Below are 13,888 nucleotides of genomic sequence, written 5' to 3' on the forward strand. Positions count from 1 at the left end.
CCATTGGTATTTTTTGGTGGGCAAAACAGAGGTATAGAAATAAACTCTAGATTTTGCCATCTAAATAATTGTTTAATTGATAATTTGGGTAGACCAAAAATTTTGGACATATTCATTTCTCTAAATTTACAATTTCTATTCATAAAATAATGAATTATCTCAACTTTGGTGATCATATTTTACCAATATTAAATTCATTTGCTCCGTTCAGAACAGTTCTTGACAGATCCAAGAGTAATTAGAGGATTTCTGTTTGTGCAGAATGGAACTGTTCTTAATTAAAGTCATATCTGTGGGCTCCTTTCAGTCACAATTGCCATCCCTGTCATTTGGGACTGAGAAGCCCCAGGACACTCCCCGCCTAGGCTGCCACAAAGCATTATCCGATACAGTAACCATTTTTTCCTGCCCTGCTTCTTACCCATGAATCAAACTGCTACCCCTTTGGCTAAGGCCCCTGAACTTCAACAAAGCATTAGCTGCCTCTATGTGCAGGCATAGGTAAGGCAAATCAAGCCTGGGTTTCATGAGAGCCAGAAGCTGCCCTGCATTGTGGGATGTGCACACGCTGTCAGACATGGGGGACAGCAGCTGAGAGCATGCCTACCAGGCAGACGTTGGCTCAACTGCATTCCCCGTGTAGCCATTCCTCATGCACTTATGTTACCCATGATCACAGAATGGGTAAAAATAGCACTCTTAGGACCAAATTCTCATCTTCCCAGTAGATTTTCCCTTCTGCCTTGAACTCTATATTCCACCCTGTGGATATATGATGTATAGTAAGGTAATAAGAGTAATAAAAACAATTTGCTTTGAATATTATCAAGCAAAAAGCTAGCTCAGTAGCAGAAAATAAATATACTTTTATAAAATTTATGAATTAATGGAACGAATTTATATAGTTATGTCATATTATAAAACAAAATGCCCAGATAAATAAAATATTATATAGCATAGGTTTTTGTACTAGGAGAGGAATAAAACATCATGAAAACCTAAAAAACATATTAAACCAGCCATCCTGGAAATTACAGCATTATATTCTTAAAACTGGGAGTCATATTTTACATAACGTTCATGAGTTAGTACTTCTAGACTTGCCATGTCATCAAGATATTGCTCTGCTTAATAGTAGACTATTTTGATGCCATGGGCCAAGAGAACTAATACTTTTAGGAATTTTCTGGCAGATGATAAGGAAATAAAAATCTAAGTATGATATTATCATTGTTCAGTGCTGTTAATAGAACTATCAAACTGGATAATCTAGAAAATGATGGTCTTCTTTGGGGCACAATTATTTGAAAAAGAATTGTGAAGTAACAAAGAAGCTTTTACTGTGTTTCTTAATTTTGGGGGATAGAGTAAGAGTATTTCTTTCTAGTGAATAATATTGACCTCAAAATTCACTCTTAGCTTCAAAAAGGGATAAATGCCAAAACTGCTTATCATACCATTATCTTCATGTTGCTCATCACGTTTTTCACCTTTCAATGTAGAATGAGGCAAGTCTGTTTCTTGAATGCCCTAGCCTAGAATAACTTGTAATATCCCCTGGGAGTGGCAATGTCTACCTTTTTAAAAGCTTCCTAAAATTTTCCCATTCATCTCTTTCTGTCTTTCCACTCGTTGCAGCCTCAGGTTAATGGTCCTGTTCTCCATTTATCCGTCTTGAAAAGATGAAAGGCTGTGCTGATCATGCTAAGAGTTGTTCTAGTTTGTAGCAGGGAGTTCTGAGTAGCCAGATTGTATCCATTCTGTAACTTTATGATCTTTCTATATCAAATGCTGTTGTTTACATGCAGCTCCTAGAGCTGTGCTTGTCTCTGAGGTCTGAGTTTTGAGTAATGGCAGTGTAGCACTCGTGCTCCAAGAATCCTCAACAGGGTTCTGTCCAGACACTCCTCAAGACTTCAGTATTTATGGGTCCCACCGTGCTAGCTAGAGGCATGATTTCTGGCAGTGATTTTCCCCATCTATAAATTCTGTGAAATCAGTTCTCTGCTTCTGTGGCCCTGTGCTGCATTTGAAAAGGCAGCTTGTTTTTAAGACAGAGCTTTGGGGAAGGAGGCTGCTCACAGCAACCACTGCCAATCCCCAAGATAACAATAGCTTCTTCTATTGCATTCTACTGTGATTTGCTTTGGAAAGCCCTGGGATTGGTGAAGAACAGCATAACCAAATAAAATTAAAAAAAAAAAAAAAAAAAAACTACTCAAACCTACCCAGGCCTTGAGAGACTACACACCAGCTGATTGATCCTTCTATAAACGTAAAACAAACTAGACGAGACTCTTGAAAATATAGTCTCACAATCCCTAATCTGCAATTCCATATTTTAAAAAGTTGGAAATAGCACAAGCCAATTCTTAAAAAATTTATGTGGTGGCAAAGTTTGACATGACCTGAATTCATTTGGCAGCAAGACCTGTGTTGAAAGAATTCGAAGCTGATTATAATCATTATTTCTGTTACTTAGGTGAATTGTCATGCATTTCACTGCAGAGGTGTTAGATTGTAGAGTACTGCTCTAGGCATGGTGTTTGCACCATATTACCTTTTTGAGATCTGTAAGTTAATTAAGTTATTTGAATTATAGAATTCATCTAACCTCAAGGGATTATGGACCTTTATGGCTATTATACCAAGGAAGGAAGTGACTCTTTAATTTTTAGTAGTTGTTACTGATACTTATATTTTAAAGTGGCCTTGACTTTATATCAAATGAAGCTATTCTTTATACTGTTTGTTATTATTCCAACTACCCAAGAGGGATGGAAAGAAAAGACAAAGTTTATTTGTGAGTTTTGGAAACTTCCTGACTCTGTATGTGTATATTATGAAAATAGGCTACTGTGCAATGAGCAGACTTTTAATGTACTTAATATGGATTGCATTTGATTAGTACATAATTGCTACATGTTCATGTGCTTGTGTATTCTTGAGATTATAAACTCTGAAAGCTCTTTAGTGCAGAAACATTCCAATTAGCAAGTCTTGGAAGTTACAGGTTCTCTCCAAGTTCTGAGCTCCTGGGGTTTCATGAGGCTTATAAGGGTCAACATAGGCTTCATTTGGCAACACAGTCAGAAATGAATGGCAGGTCAGGTCTGGTGGCTCATACCTGTAATCCCATCACTTTGAGAGGGCAGGTAGATCACTTGAGCCCAGGAGTTTGAGACCAGCCTGGACAACATGGTAAAACCCTGTCTCTATAAAAAAATACCAAAAAAAATAGCCAGGTATGGTGGCAGGTGCCTGTAATCCCAGCTACTCTGGAGGCTGAGGGAGTAGGATTGCTTAAGCCCATAAAGTTGAGGCTGCAGTGAACTGTGATCACACCACTACACTCCAGCCTGGGCAACAGAGCCAGACCCTGCCTTTCAAAAAAAATGACATTTTTTGTGTTTATAAACATTGCTTAAAAGTCATTTCATCAGTGCTAATCTAGTTGTACTATAATTCATTTCTATATATGAATATTTTAATTCAGTCAATGTGCTTGAAGTAATAGAGAAGAAAAGAACTTCAGAAATTACAAATTCTCATTCTCTCTTTATTCTTGTCCTGTTGTTAAATATATTTGATTGTGTCATGCTGAGCAAAGTGGAAAATAAACTTTGCAGTCTGCATTCCCTTCATCGGGGACCTGTGATTTAAGACTTTAGTGAAATGTAGGAATGTAGTACAGTGCAAGGTCTGTACCGTGGTGGGTCTGAGTTTTGTAGATCCACCTTTGAAGCTTACACAACTTGACTGAGGGCTGAGATACTTCTCAAAGGAACAAAATACAAAGTTACACCTTCCAAATTAGGTACAAATGTGAATATTTATTTAGAATATGAAAAGAAATCACAACAAATTATAAATTATTTGAAATTATACCACAAACATAACAAAATCAAGAGATACAACATTTTTATTAACTGCCTGAAATGTTCTATAGTACCTTTTTCCTATATCTTTTTGGCCATGTGCTCTTAAATTGCCTTTTCTGATGAAAACAATTTAATAATATTTTCTGGAAATCATAGAAAGGTTATTCTGCCTCTAGCTTGTTAGACCAGAGTTTATGCTTAATATTTTGCCTTTGCCAACTTCTTGTTGATCATGTCATTTAGATTTTTAAAATCATTATAGAATTGGAAAACCTTCATCTTATTTATATTTCAGGACAATTCAACTTCCTTTGTGCAGTGACTAATCTTAGCTGTCCTCTGAATTCACATCACTCATAAAATAGTGTGTCATCATTATCCTTGAGTCATGATGCTAGGTGCATCAGCACAGTGGGTGCAGGAGTTCTTGGAAGCTGTTTTTACACTGAGAATGACTCCACTACGAAATGGAAAGTAAACGACGTAACTATACCACACTAACCCAAAATAAATGTATTTCCAACTCAGCTTCTCTTAGCTGAATCCCAAAAGCAGTTATGTCCACTCTGACACCCACTGACTCCTAAGGTGATGAAGGAGTAGTCCACATGGAGACAGGATCTTAACCAACTGCAGGTGTTAGAAAACATGGCCAGCAGACTCTACTGCTAGAACTTCTTCTAGGTCCTCAGACAGTGCTCACCAAAGTGAGGGCCATGAAGCCAAAGTTTCATCACCTTCGTGGTAAATCCTCTTCTGTCTATGCCAAACATGTTGGAGCTGACTATTACACTTGGATTTCTTGCACTGATACATATACATTCACATTCTGGCACTTGTCTTATTGACACTTCCTTCCTTCCTTTCACAACCTCCTGCAAGTTGCCTCAAATTTCCCTTTCAAATTCTGATTGCATCTTATCATCTTCCCTTGATTTCATGTTCTATTGCTTTTGCCTTGTCATATAGGGACCATGGAGATTTCTGTATACTGATGTAGCTACTGTTCTGATTCTCAATAAGAAATCATTTTTAATGCAAAAAAAAAATATTTTTTATTTAATGTAGATATTTTTATCCATGGGTTTATTTTTTACATTTGGAATATTCTACAGCATATGCACATCACTTTTTGACTCATATATGCTGACAAACAACTCTTAGTATGGGTATAAATGGGCAGAGGGAAAAGAGCACTGATTTCGGAGTCAAGCCATATAGTTCTTTCTCTGCCGGTTGAACCCCCCACATAATGATGGGTAAGTGGTAGAGGCTGCCTGGGCCCCTCACAAGTAAGGATGTTCGTCTTTATGATCTCTTAAATGTCTTACCACTGTGGTCCTAAGTCCTAGGACCGAGTAACAACAATGAACCTTGAGTTAAGCAGAAATTTAGTTTGGCTAAAAACATGGTTATTACGTTTTCTGTTTCAGTTAAGGGAGCCCTTACAAGAAATATTAAATCAGTCGCCATACCTTTATCTAACCAATTGTAGTTAATTTATACTTGTAGCTTATTTTGTCACCAGGGAAAGATATTAAATAGAGGAACAGAAATGTAGCATTGGCAAAAAAAAAAAAAAAAAAAAAAAAAAAAAAAAAAAAAAAAAAAAAAAAACACGTGATGTTGTTACCCAGATAATACTTGCCAGCCTGAGATGCTGTCCTGGCTCTTCCTAGAAGAGCATCAGTCTCTGTGATCATGGACAGGGGCTACAGATCACCTCATCTCCCTATCCTGCTGAAAATAAGTACTACAGAAAAGCTAACAATAATCATAACAGTATTATTGTATTTCCAAAAGACATTCTTCCTGGAGTTTAACTGACGAGTCTCAGAAGGGCTTTATTGCCTTCATTCATTCAAGTGTTCACTGAGCTCCTCTTCTGTGTGAAGCAGCTCTCAAGGCACTTAGAATTTGTGAAACAAAATGTTTGCTCTGGAGGGGCCGACATTCTGGTGAGGGGAGACAACCGTCAAATAAATGAACACGTCAGGGAGTAATACATGCAATGAAAAAATTGAATCACAGGTCAGTAAGTGATGGGGTTAGCATTTTATTACAGGTTGCCAGAGTAAGGCCTCTGAGGGGTGTAACCAGTGAATAGACACCCGACTTGGGTAAGAGAGTTAACCCAGCGTTAAGAGACTAGCCAGCGTTAAGAGCCATACCTGCTGGTGTTTGGGTTGTCACGACAGCCTTATGTCAATGTCAGTACTAAATGATGTTTTACTTCTTAAGTGAGAAGGGCTGTTTAGAGGGTCTGTTTTTCCTGCTTGTTTTTTCTGAATGACAGCTGAGGTCAAGAGAAATGAGTCTGAATCACAAGACAGCAACTAGGCTTTTGAGTTCACATGTACCTCTAACATAAGAGATACTTTCAATAGTTGGTTGACTCATTGATGAAATGATTATTTAATCAACTTGGCCTGGCTTCCTATGACAAAAGTGGGAAGTTACTTTATTTTTTCTAAATGATACCGGGGACAGTACTATTAAATAGAACCAGAATGAAAGTTGATACCCATTTCAGTTGTAATTTTAGATGAAGTAAAGTAGTTCCTAGATCAGATCAAGTTTACAATAAAATATTTGTTAGAATTATACTGATGAATCTCTCCAACATTAAAAGGAAGTAATTGTCTAGAAATGTCTTTGCCATTCTTTTTATTCCTTCATTTTTAAATAACAAGTACTAGGTACTGTTTTACACTTGTAAATATTATTTGTTTCTTTATGGTAAAATTGTAACTTTAGAAATAGTATTTTTTTTGATTGTTTATTTTGCTTACCTGAGAGGCCAAATTTTTACTTAAAAAAAAAATAAAATATTTGCAAGCCAACATGGAATGTGTTATTTAGGAAGCAAGTGTGAATTACATGTATATGTTAAATTTATGATTGCAATATTATATCAAGTTAACATTTTTCACATAATCGAGGTGGGAAATGTTGGGATATTACTTTTCTTGGAATGCAACTACATTTTTCACTCTTTATAATGCCTTTCCATAGATTTTTTTTTTAAGCAAATACATAACAAAGAAATTCTTTAGAAGGTTAACCTTTGTGTATTTGTTTTGAGCACCCAGTTAGGAGTTCTCACATTGATCTGGGTGAAAGATGATCTAAGGAAGTGGTGGTAAAGGGAAAGAACGGGTATAAATTTGTTAAATATGTAGGGCTGAGTATGGCGGTTCACGCTTGTAGTCCCAACTACTTAGAAGGCTGGGGGTGGGAGAACATCTTGAGCCCATGAATTTGAGGCTACATGAATTCTGATCACACCACTGCACTCCAACCTGTGCAACATAGTGAGACCCCCATCTATAAATAAATAAGCAGGAGGAAGGTCTACAGGTTTGTGTGACAGGCTATGAGGGCAGGGAAAGGAGAAGAACAGTCAGGGAACATGGAGAGAAAGATGCCCAAGTACAAATGGTATTTCTTCTTGGTTCAGTTTGCCTGTGATCTTCTCCCATGGTAAAATCTGAGAGACAGCTGAGATGATGACTAGCAGGGGGTTTAAAGGTTCAGTCCTTTTGGGTTTTCTCTCTTTATAAAACACAAGACCATTATGGCCTTAAGTCATGAGTCTGAGTAGAAGCAGCAGCACACAAACCTGCCCTAATATGTTCATGTACCCTATGAAAATGTAGCACTATTAAATTTTTAAAAAGATGAAGAAGCAAGAAAGGGTGTTTTATACACCAGAAGAAGTATAGTGAAATAATCGAAAGCATGGGTTCATATCTACTCCATTCGATGTCTCCTTTGTTAGTAGGTGTCCTTGGGTGAAATTTCTAACCTCTTTACCTTGTTTCCTTACTTGTAAAGTAGAAACGCCTATAGCAGGCCCTATAATTGTTCTCTTGAGTTGCTGGAGTTTTTTTTTGCGTAGGTGCTATTAAAATTCTAACTAATCAGATTATCTGTTTTCTTTGGATGCTTGGAACTGCATAATTAAATTTTTAACTCCACTGTAGCAATTGTATAGACCTTATGAAGTTTAACTCTTTATCCTAATTTATCTTACTAGCCTACTCTCAGAGAAGCTCCCTTTTTTTTTTTTTTTTTTAACAAGTAAAAGGAGATTCTTCTGTTTCCCTACTAACGTATTTACCAATGATGCTAACAAACAGGTGGGCTACTCAGTTAGGTTTGGTTTTTATATCATTATTGAATTTATAGTGTTTCCTATAAAGAATAGGGAAATAGCCCAAAGTAAAAGACACTATAGAGAAAAAATGTGCCGTAAGCTCTTTTTTTTCCTTCTTATTTTTCTTTTAAGATGGAGTCTCCTCTGTCCCCAGGCTAGAGTGCAAGAGTGCAGTGGCGTGATCTCAGTTCACTGCAACCTCCGCCTCCTGGTTTTTTTCAAGCAGTTCTCCTCAGCCTCCTGAGTAGGTGGTATTACAAGCATGCACCACCACACCCGACTAATTTTTGTATTTTTAGTAGAGACGGAATTTCACCATGTTGATCAGGCTGATCTTGAACTCCTGACCTCTTGATCTTCCCACCTCAGCCTCCCAAAGTTCTGGGATTACAGGTGTGAGCCACTGTGCCCAGCCATCTAAGTTCTTTAGTAAGCAGTAATTGAATTTAATATTTAGCCCATGAACAAATACAATCAGGCATTAGCTCCTTTTTTCTGGGGTAAATGAATTTATAAAATGAAATTTTAAAATATTCAGTCACAGCTAAACTTTGTTAAATAGTATGCACCAACAACTGTTTTCTAGGTAGTTCTCTATGTTAACTCCCTAATCTTTACAACAGTTGTGTGAAGCAGTTGCTGTTTTGTTTTTTTTTTTTTCACATTTTACAAGTGTGGAAGCTGGGACACAGAAAGAGTAGGTGACTTGCCCAAGGTCACACAGCTTAGAAGTGTCAAAGCTCAGATTGAAACCCTGGCAGCCTGTCTCTTCTATCCACTCTCCTAAACCTACACAGACTGCCTCTCTGGAAGATATCTTATGTCAGAGGCAATTTTACTCTTAAAAGTGGAATACAAAATTACATAGAATTTTTAGTAGTGCTAACAAGCACTGGATTTCGTTATCATGTATGTGTCTCTCAAATAAGAAAAATTAAATACGATCTGTTTAAGGCTAGATGCTACATTATAAGATATACCTACCATCAGAGGTGTTTTCTCGTTACTTCATCACATTACAAATTAGAGAAACAATTTTCTATAGAGTTACCATTTTATTAGATTTCTTCCTAAACATCAAAGTGTTACAGGTTTTTTGTTTGTTTGTTTGTATTTGGGGTGACATCATTCAAAATGAAAAGACACAATATTTGGTTTCTGAAAAATCAGTACTTCTAATTTTGACTTACTAAGATTGATATGCCCATTGAAGAGGTATGAATGAAGTATGTGAGGTAATGGATATGTTACTTAGACTGATCTAATCATTCCAGAATGTATACATATATCATAACAGCACATTACTCCATAAATCTATGCAATTATTATAAATTAAATTAATAAAAAATATTTGAGAGTAAGAGGAGAAGGGCCACAAAGGAGACTCAGAAGCAATGCCAGTGAAGCAGGAGACAAATCAAGAGGGTGGTGGAAGTAAACAGAAGACGACATCCCAGAAATATCAGATCAGCCTCGACAAATCCTGCCGCAAAGTCGAGTGACTGAATTTAGGAAAGTGATCTGTTGGTTTGGCAACACGAACTCCCCAGTGACCCGGGGACTAGCCAAGAGCAGTTTCAATGGAGTACTTGAGAGTAGAAGCCTGGATGGAGTGGGGGAAAGAAAACAGGATGTGAGACAGTGGAGGGAATCGCTGGGTGTCCCACCCCTTGGACAAGTTTTGCTGGAAAAGGCAGCAGAAATAGGAAGGGAAGGAGCAAAAGGTGGGGGTGTAACGTCGAGAAAGCATTTTTTTTTTTAAGTTGGGAGATGAATTGTATATTGATAGATGTTTGTAAGATAATAGACATTATCCAGGAAATTCACTGGAAGAAATTGATGATGCAGGAGGAAGAGTGGAGGACTTAAGAAGGAAGGGGAGGTGGAATCTAGATAGACCACATAAGGAAGTTAACCTTTGATTATAACAGAAATATTTCATCCACTGTAACAGGAAGAAGGCAGAAAATGCTGGTAGCGTGGTACATTCAGACTTGTAGATGAAAAGATGTGGGCATTATAATCTGTGTTCCTGTTTTTGTAATTATATGCTTTATATTGTTAACCCAATAAGAATGAACTTACACATAGGATTTTACATTAAAATGCTGAGAAATTCTTTAAAAAACAGGATTTTTGTATTTAACCTCATCATACAAAGAATTTATTAAAACAACACAAATTCATAGGCACAATTGATAAAATTTGTCTTCTGTATTATGGGGTTGAGTAAACAACAATAATAGTGTGACAGTTTCTATGACTGTAGGTTTATCTTTATCATTTACCAATTTATTTGTCAATTTAAACTCAAGAATTGATAACCAAGACCACTGGAACCAACTACCTTTCACAAAAAACATCCTATCCTGTCTTCTCCCAAACTGGGGGCATTGAAGTATTCTGGGGCATCATTGCATGGGAGCCAGATTTCTTAGACTATGTGGATGTTCGCTCATTTTATTTATGACTACCAAACTGTAGAAACCTTTAGTCATTTTTACCTTTGTTGTGGGTAAAAACGAAGTATATGGACTTTCCTCATTAGCCTGAAAGAACAAAAGAAAGTGCTTGTATTTTTAGAACATTTTAAGTCCCTTGATGCCTCTCAACCCATACCTTGATAGCCATAGCTCTCCATCACCTTTCCTCCTTCAACAACTCCTTCAATCCTTAAAAAATTTGCTGCTTCAGAGTGAAGGATTTACATTGGAAGTGGTCTGAAGGAGGGAAACAAACAGGCAAATAAGATGATATTTTTGCATTTGACTTTTGAAATTGTCCTTCCTTGCTGATTTTAAATTTCAACTTTGGCAATTAAATATCTCTGATTTAAGAGAGAAAATAAAGTGCCTGTTACAAGTGGTGTCTGGTTAGCATTCCCTCCTCGCTCCCTAAGAGGTACCTTGAGGGGTGTCACAGTGTCCTGGGAGCCAGGAGTGACATTAAGCACCTGGGCACACGAGAAAGGGGTGAACAATCACTAAGTCTTTCTTCCTCTCATCGCAGACAGAGTCAAGCAGCCATTTCAGTCTGGATAAGAACAAAACTTATTCTGCTGACGAGAGTCTTGGTGACAGTGGGATTGCAATTTGGAGGGTTTATGTGAAGAAGAAACTTACCCAGCTATATATACAGCTATACCAGGCGGGAATAGGGAATCATTTATCATTGGCCTGGTATAGTTTGTAAGGGTAATCTGGTGGGAGTGGCCTCTGAGTGAGGCAGATTTCCAAAGCTGAGAGGCTCTCCTGGGGGTGCTCCTTCCAGCTGGGACCTTCCACCTCAGTTCCCCTGCCATGGGCATTGCCTCTCCACTGGCTGACCACTCATACCCTGAGCCCCAGTCATAGTCTTCCAGTGGTCCACCCCTCTGTCGGAATCCCTTTGCCTTTTTGGCCATCTTTTTATATACGAACGCTTCAAGATAACCCTGGAGCAGTTCTGCTTCTCAGAGTACACATTTGATCTGTAGGAACCGTGCACCTTTACGCCACTGGGGATGGAAATGCAGCTTTTGCCTCAGGGGATTGAGGAATTGTTATAAGCACAGAAGTAACATGATTCCGTTGACTTCTAGAAAGAGCACTGGCAACACTAGCTGTGTGAGAACCAGTGAGGCTGGAACGGGGAGACTAACCATTATTGCAGAGATCTGGCAAGAGCCAGTGAGGGTCCCTTGACAATGGCAAGGAGGAGATGTATTCAATAAAAGCTAATGTTTTAGATACAAGAAAACGTGCCTGAGTGGCTGAGGAAACGTGAGTCATCTGCCAGGTGCCTTTTTGTTTTCTAGATGCATAAAAAAATTAACCTCATAACATTGAGATGGTAGCATAAGGAAATAGATGAAAGAAGTCATATTTGACATCAATGCCATATTTGTACACATTTTTATTTTGATATATACCAGCTTTCCTTCGATTTTTTTTTTTTTTTTTTTTTTTTTTTAGCCTGAGTCTAGCTCTTTGGCCCAGGCTGGAGTGCAGTGGTGCAATCTCGGCTCACTGCATCCTCCGCCTCCCGGGTTGAGGTGATTCTCCTGCCTCAGCCTCCCAAGTAGCTGGGACTACAGGCGTGTGTCAAAATGCCCAGCTAATTTTTGTATTTTTAGTAGAGATGGAGTTTCACCGTGTTGGCCAGAATGGTCTCTATCTCTTGACCTCATGATCCACCTGCCTCAGCCTCCCAAAGTGCTGGGATTACAGGCGTGAGCCACCATGCCTGGCCTGCTTCTCTTGTCTTAATTTGTAAACAATTCATAAGAAATTTCATTCTGTAAGGAATATTTTTGGTTATCATTTGCTGAATGCTTTCATTTTTCGGAGATTTGCCTTACACATTTGCTTTTAAGTAGTTAGGGTATACGAGCCCTAAAGGAAGCACATGAATAACATTTAAATTCTTGAGGCTAATCGGAACTTTCCTTCGCAATCACAGATTCTCTGCTAGACATCAGTCTTGTTTGTGTTGAAGTTTGTCTTACATAATCCTGCCTGTCACCATTTCCAGTCACACAGTTTGATATTTATCTTAAGCAGCTGCTCATGAAAAGTAGAATTTTAGCAACGATTAAAGAGGCATAAGGTGGGTTTCCATTTGAGATCAGGGTTTCTCAGTAGCTTTCCTTTGAATATCCCTTTCTTTCATGCTTTTTCACTTAGATTTTGGCTGTGAGAATAAATCTAGGAAGACTGCTGTTTGGCCTTTTAGTACATTGCCAGCTCTGGCAATTACAAACTAACTGGTTTTGTACTAAATATCACTGAAATAAAATAAATGAGTCTGATTAAAGCTTGGAACCCCTGAGCACTACAAATGAAAAACTGTCAACAGATGCCATTTGCTGAAACTGAGGGTCCTCTAGCAGATGGGTGAAAGTTAAACATAAATTGCACTGTTTTCTTTTTTTTTCTTTTGGTTCATTCGTTTTAAAGATAGTGTAAAAATTTCTGCTACATCCGTTGCAATAAGCTTCTAGCAAATATTTCAGGGCTGTTTCGGGCATTCTGAGAGCTTTGAAATCGTAGTCATACTATGCTTTCTTATGTGAATTAATTCGACATGTAAAAACAAATTCATATCAGCTTAAAAATTTTCTTTAGTGTTAGTATTTTCAGAATGGAAATAATAATGATAAGTAATCACCAAATATTCACAAAGGGACATAATCTCTCTTTTAAGTCTTTAATGCTGAACTATGCTAGAGTAATATCAATCACATCCATAATAGTACTCATTCATTTAGTATTTGAATTTTCTTTACAGTATTTTAGTTTCTCATGTACTGTCTTATTTAGATAATACACACACAGAAAAAGAATGGTGTTTTTATTCCTGAATGTAATGACTTATGTACCGTTTAGTATAATCACTTCTGATTGATATTAACTTGCAAGAATCATAATGACCTTATTAGTCATCCCACAATACTTAGTTGTTTCTTCATATAGCGCTAAGTATTTATTTTACAATTTAATTTAGTAGTTCATGTATCTCTAAAGAAATCTGCAGTTTATATTTCTTTTACCTTTTTTTCTGGTTCCTAAGATTATTTATCAAATTATATTTACCAGAACAGATCACAGGAAATTTCAACATAGTTAGAAGAATGGGGAAGTTACAAAATATCTAATAGTTTAAAAATTATCTAAAATATTTATCAGAAAAGGAAATACGTATTTGTACTATTTTTTAACCTTGAAATCTATTGTTATTGCTATTTACAGGGTCAGGTTCATGTCGCTTTAGTTATTCAGACCCCAGCATCATCGTGTTATATGCCAAGAATAATTCTGCGGACTGGATTCAGCTAGAGAAAATTAGGTTTGTTGTAATTTAAAGTATT

The 13,888-nt window shown here is 37.3% G+C and overlaps 1 protein-coding gene across 3 annotated transcripts in view; it reads left to right on the forward strand.

Moving 5' to 3' along the window:
* Positions 1–13,888, forward strand: part of RELN (reelin) — a 522,420-nt gene that overhangs the window by 278,696 nt on the left and 229,836 nt on the right. For all 3 annotated transcript variants that reach the window (XM_039472914.2, XM_039472915.2, XM_074379281.1), the window contains exon 9: positions 13,770–13,866. In XM_039472914.2, coding sequence (XP_039328848.2) covers positions 13,770–13,866 — 97 coding nt within the window. The remainder of the gene's footprint in view (positions 1–13,769; positions 13,867–13,888) is intronic.

The sequence above is a fragment of the Saimiri boliviensis genome, chromosome 10, assembly GCF_048565385.1.
Source record: "Saimiri boliviensis isolate mSaiBol1 chromosome 10, mSaiBol1.pri, whole genome shotgun sequence".
In the NCBI taxonomy this organism is placed as follows: Eukaryota; Metazoa; Chordata; class Mammalia; order Primates; family Cebidae; genus Saimiri; species Saimiri boliviensis.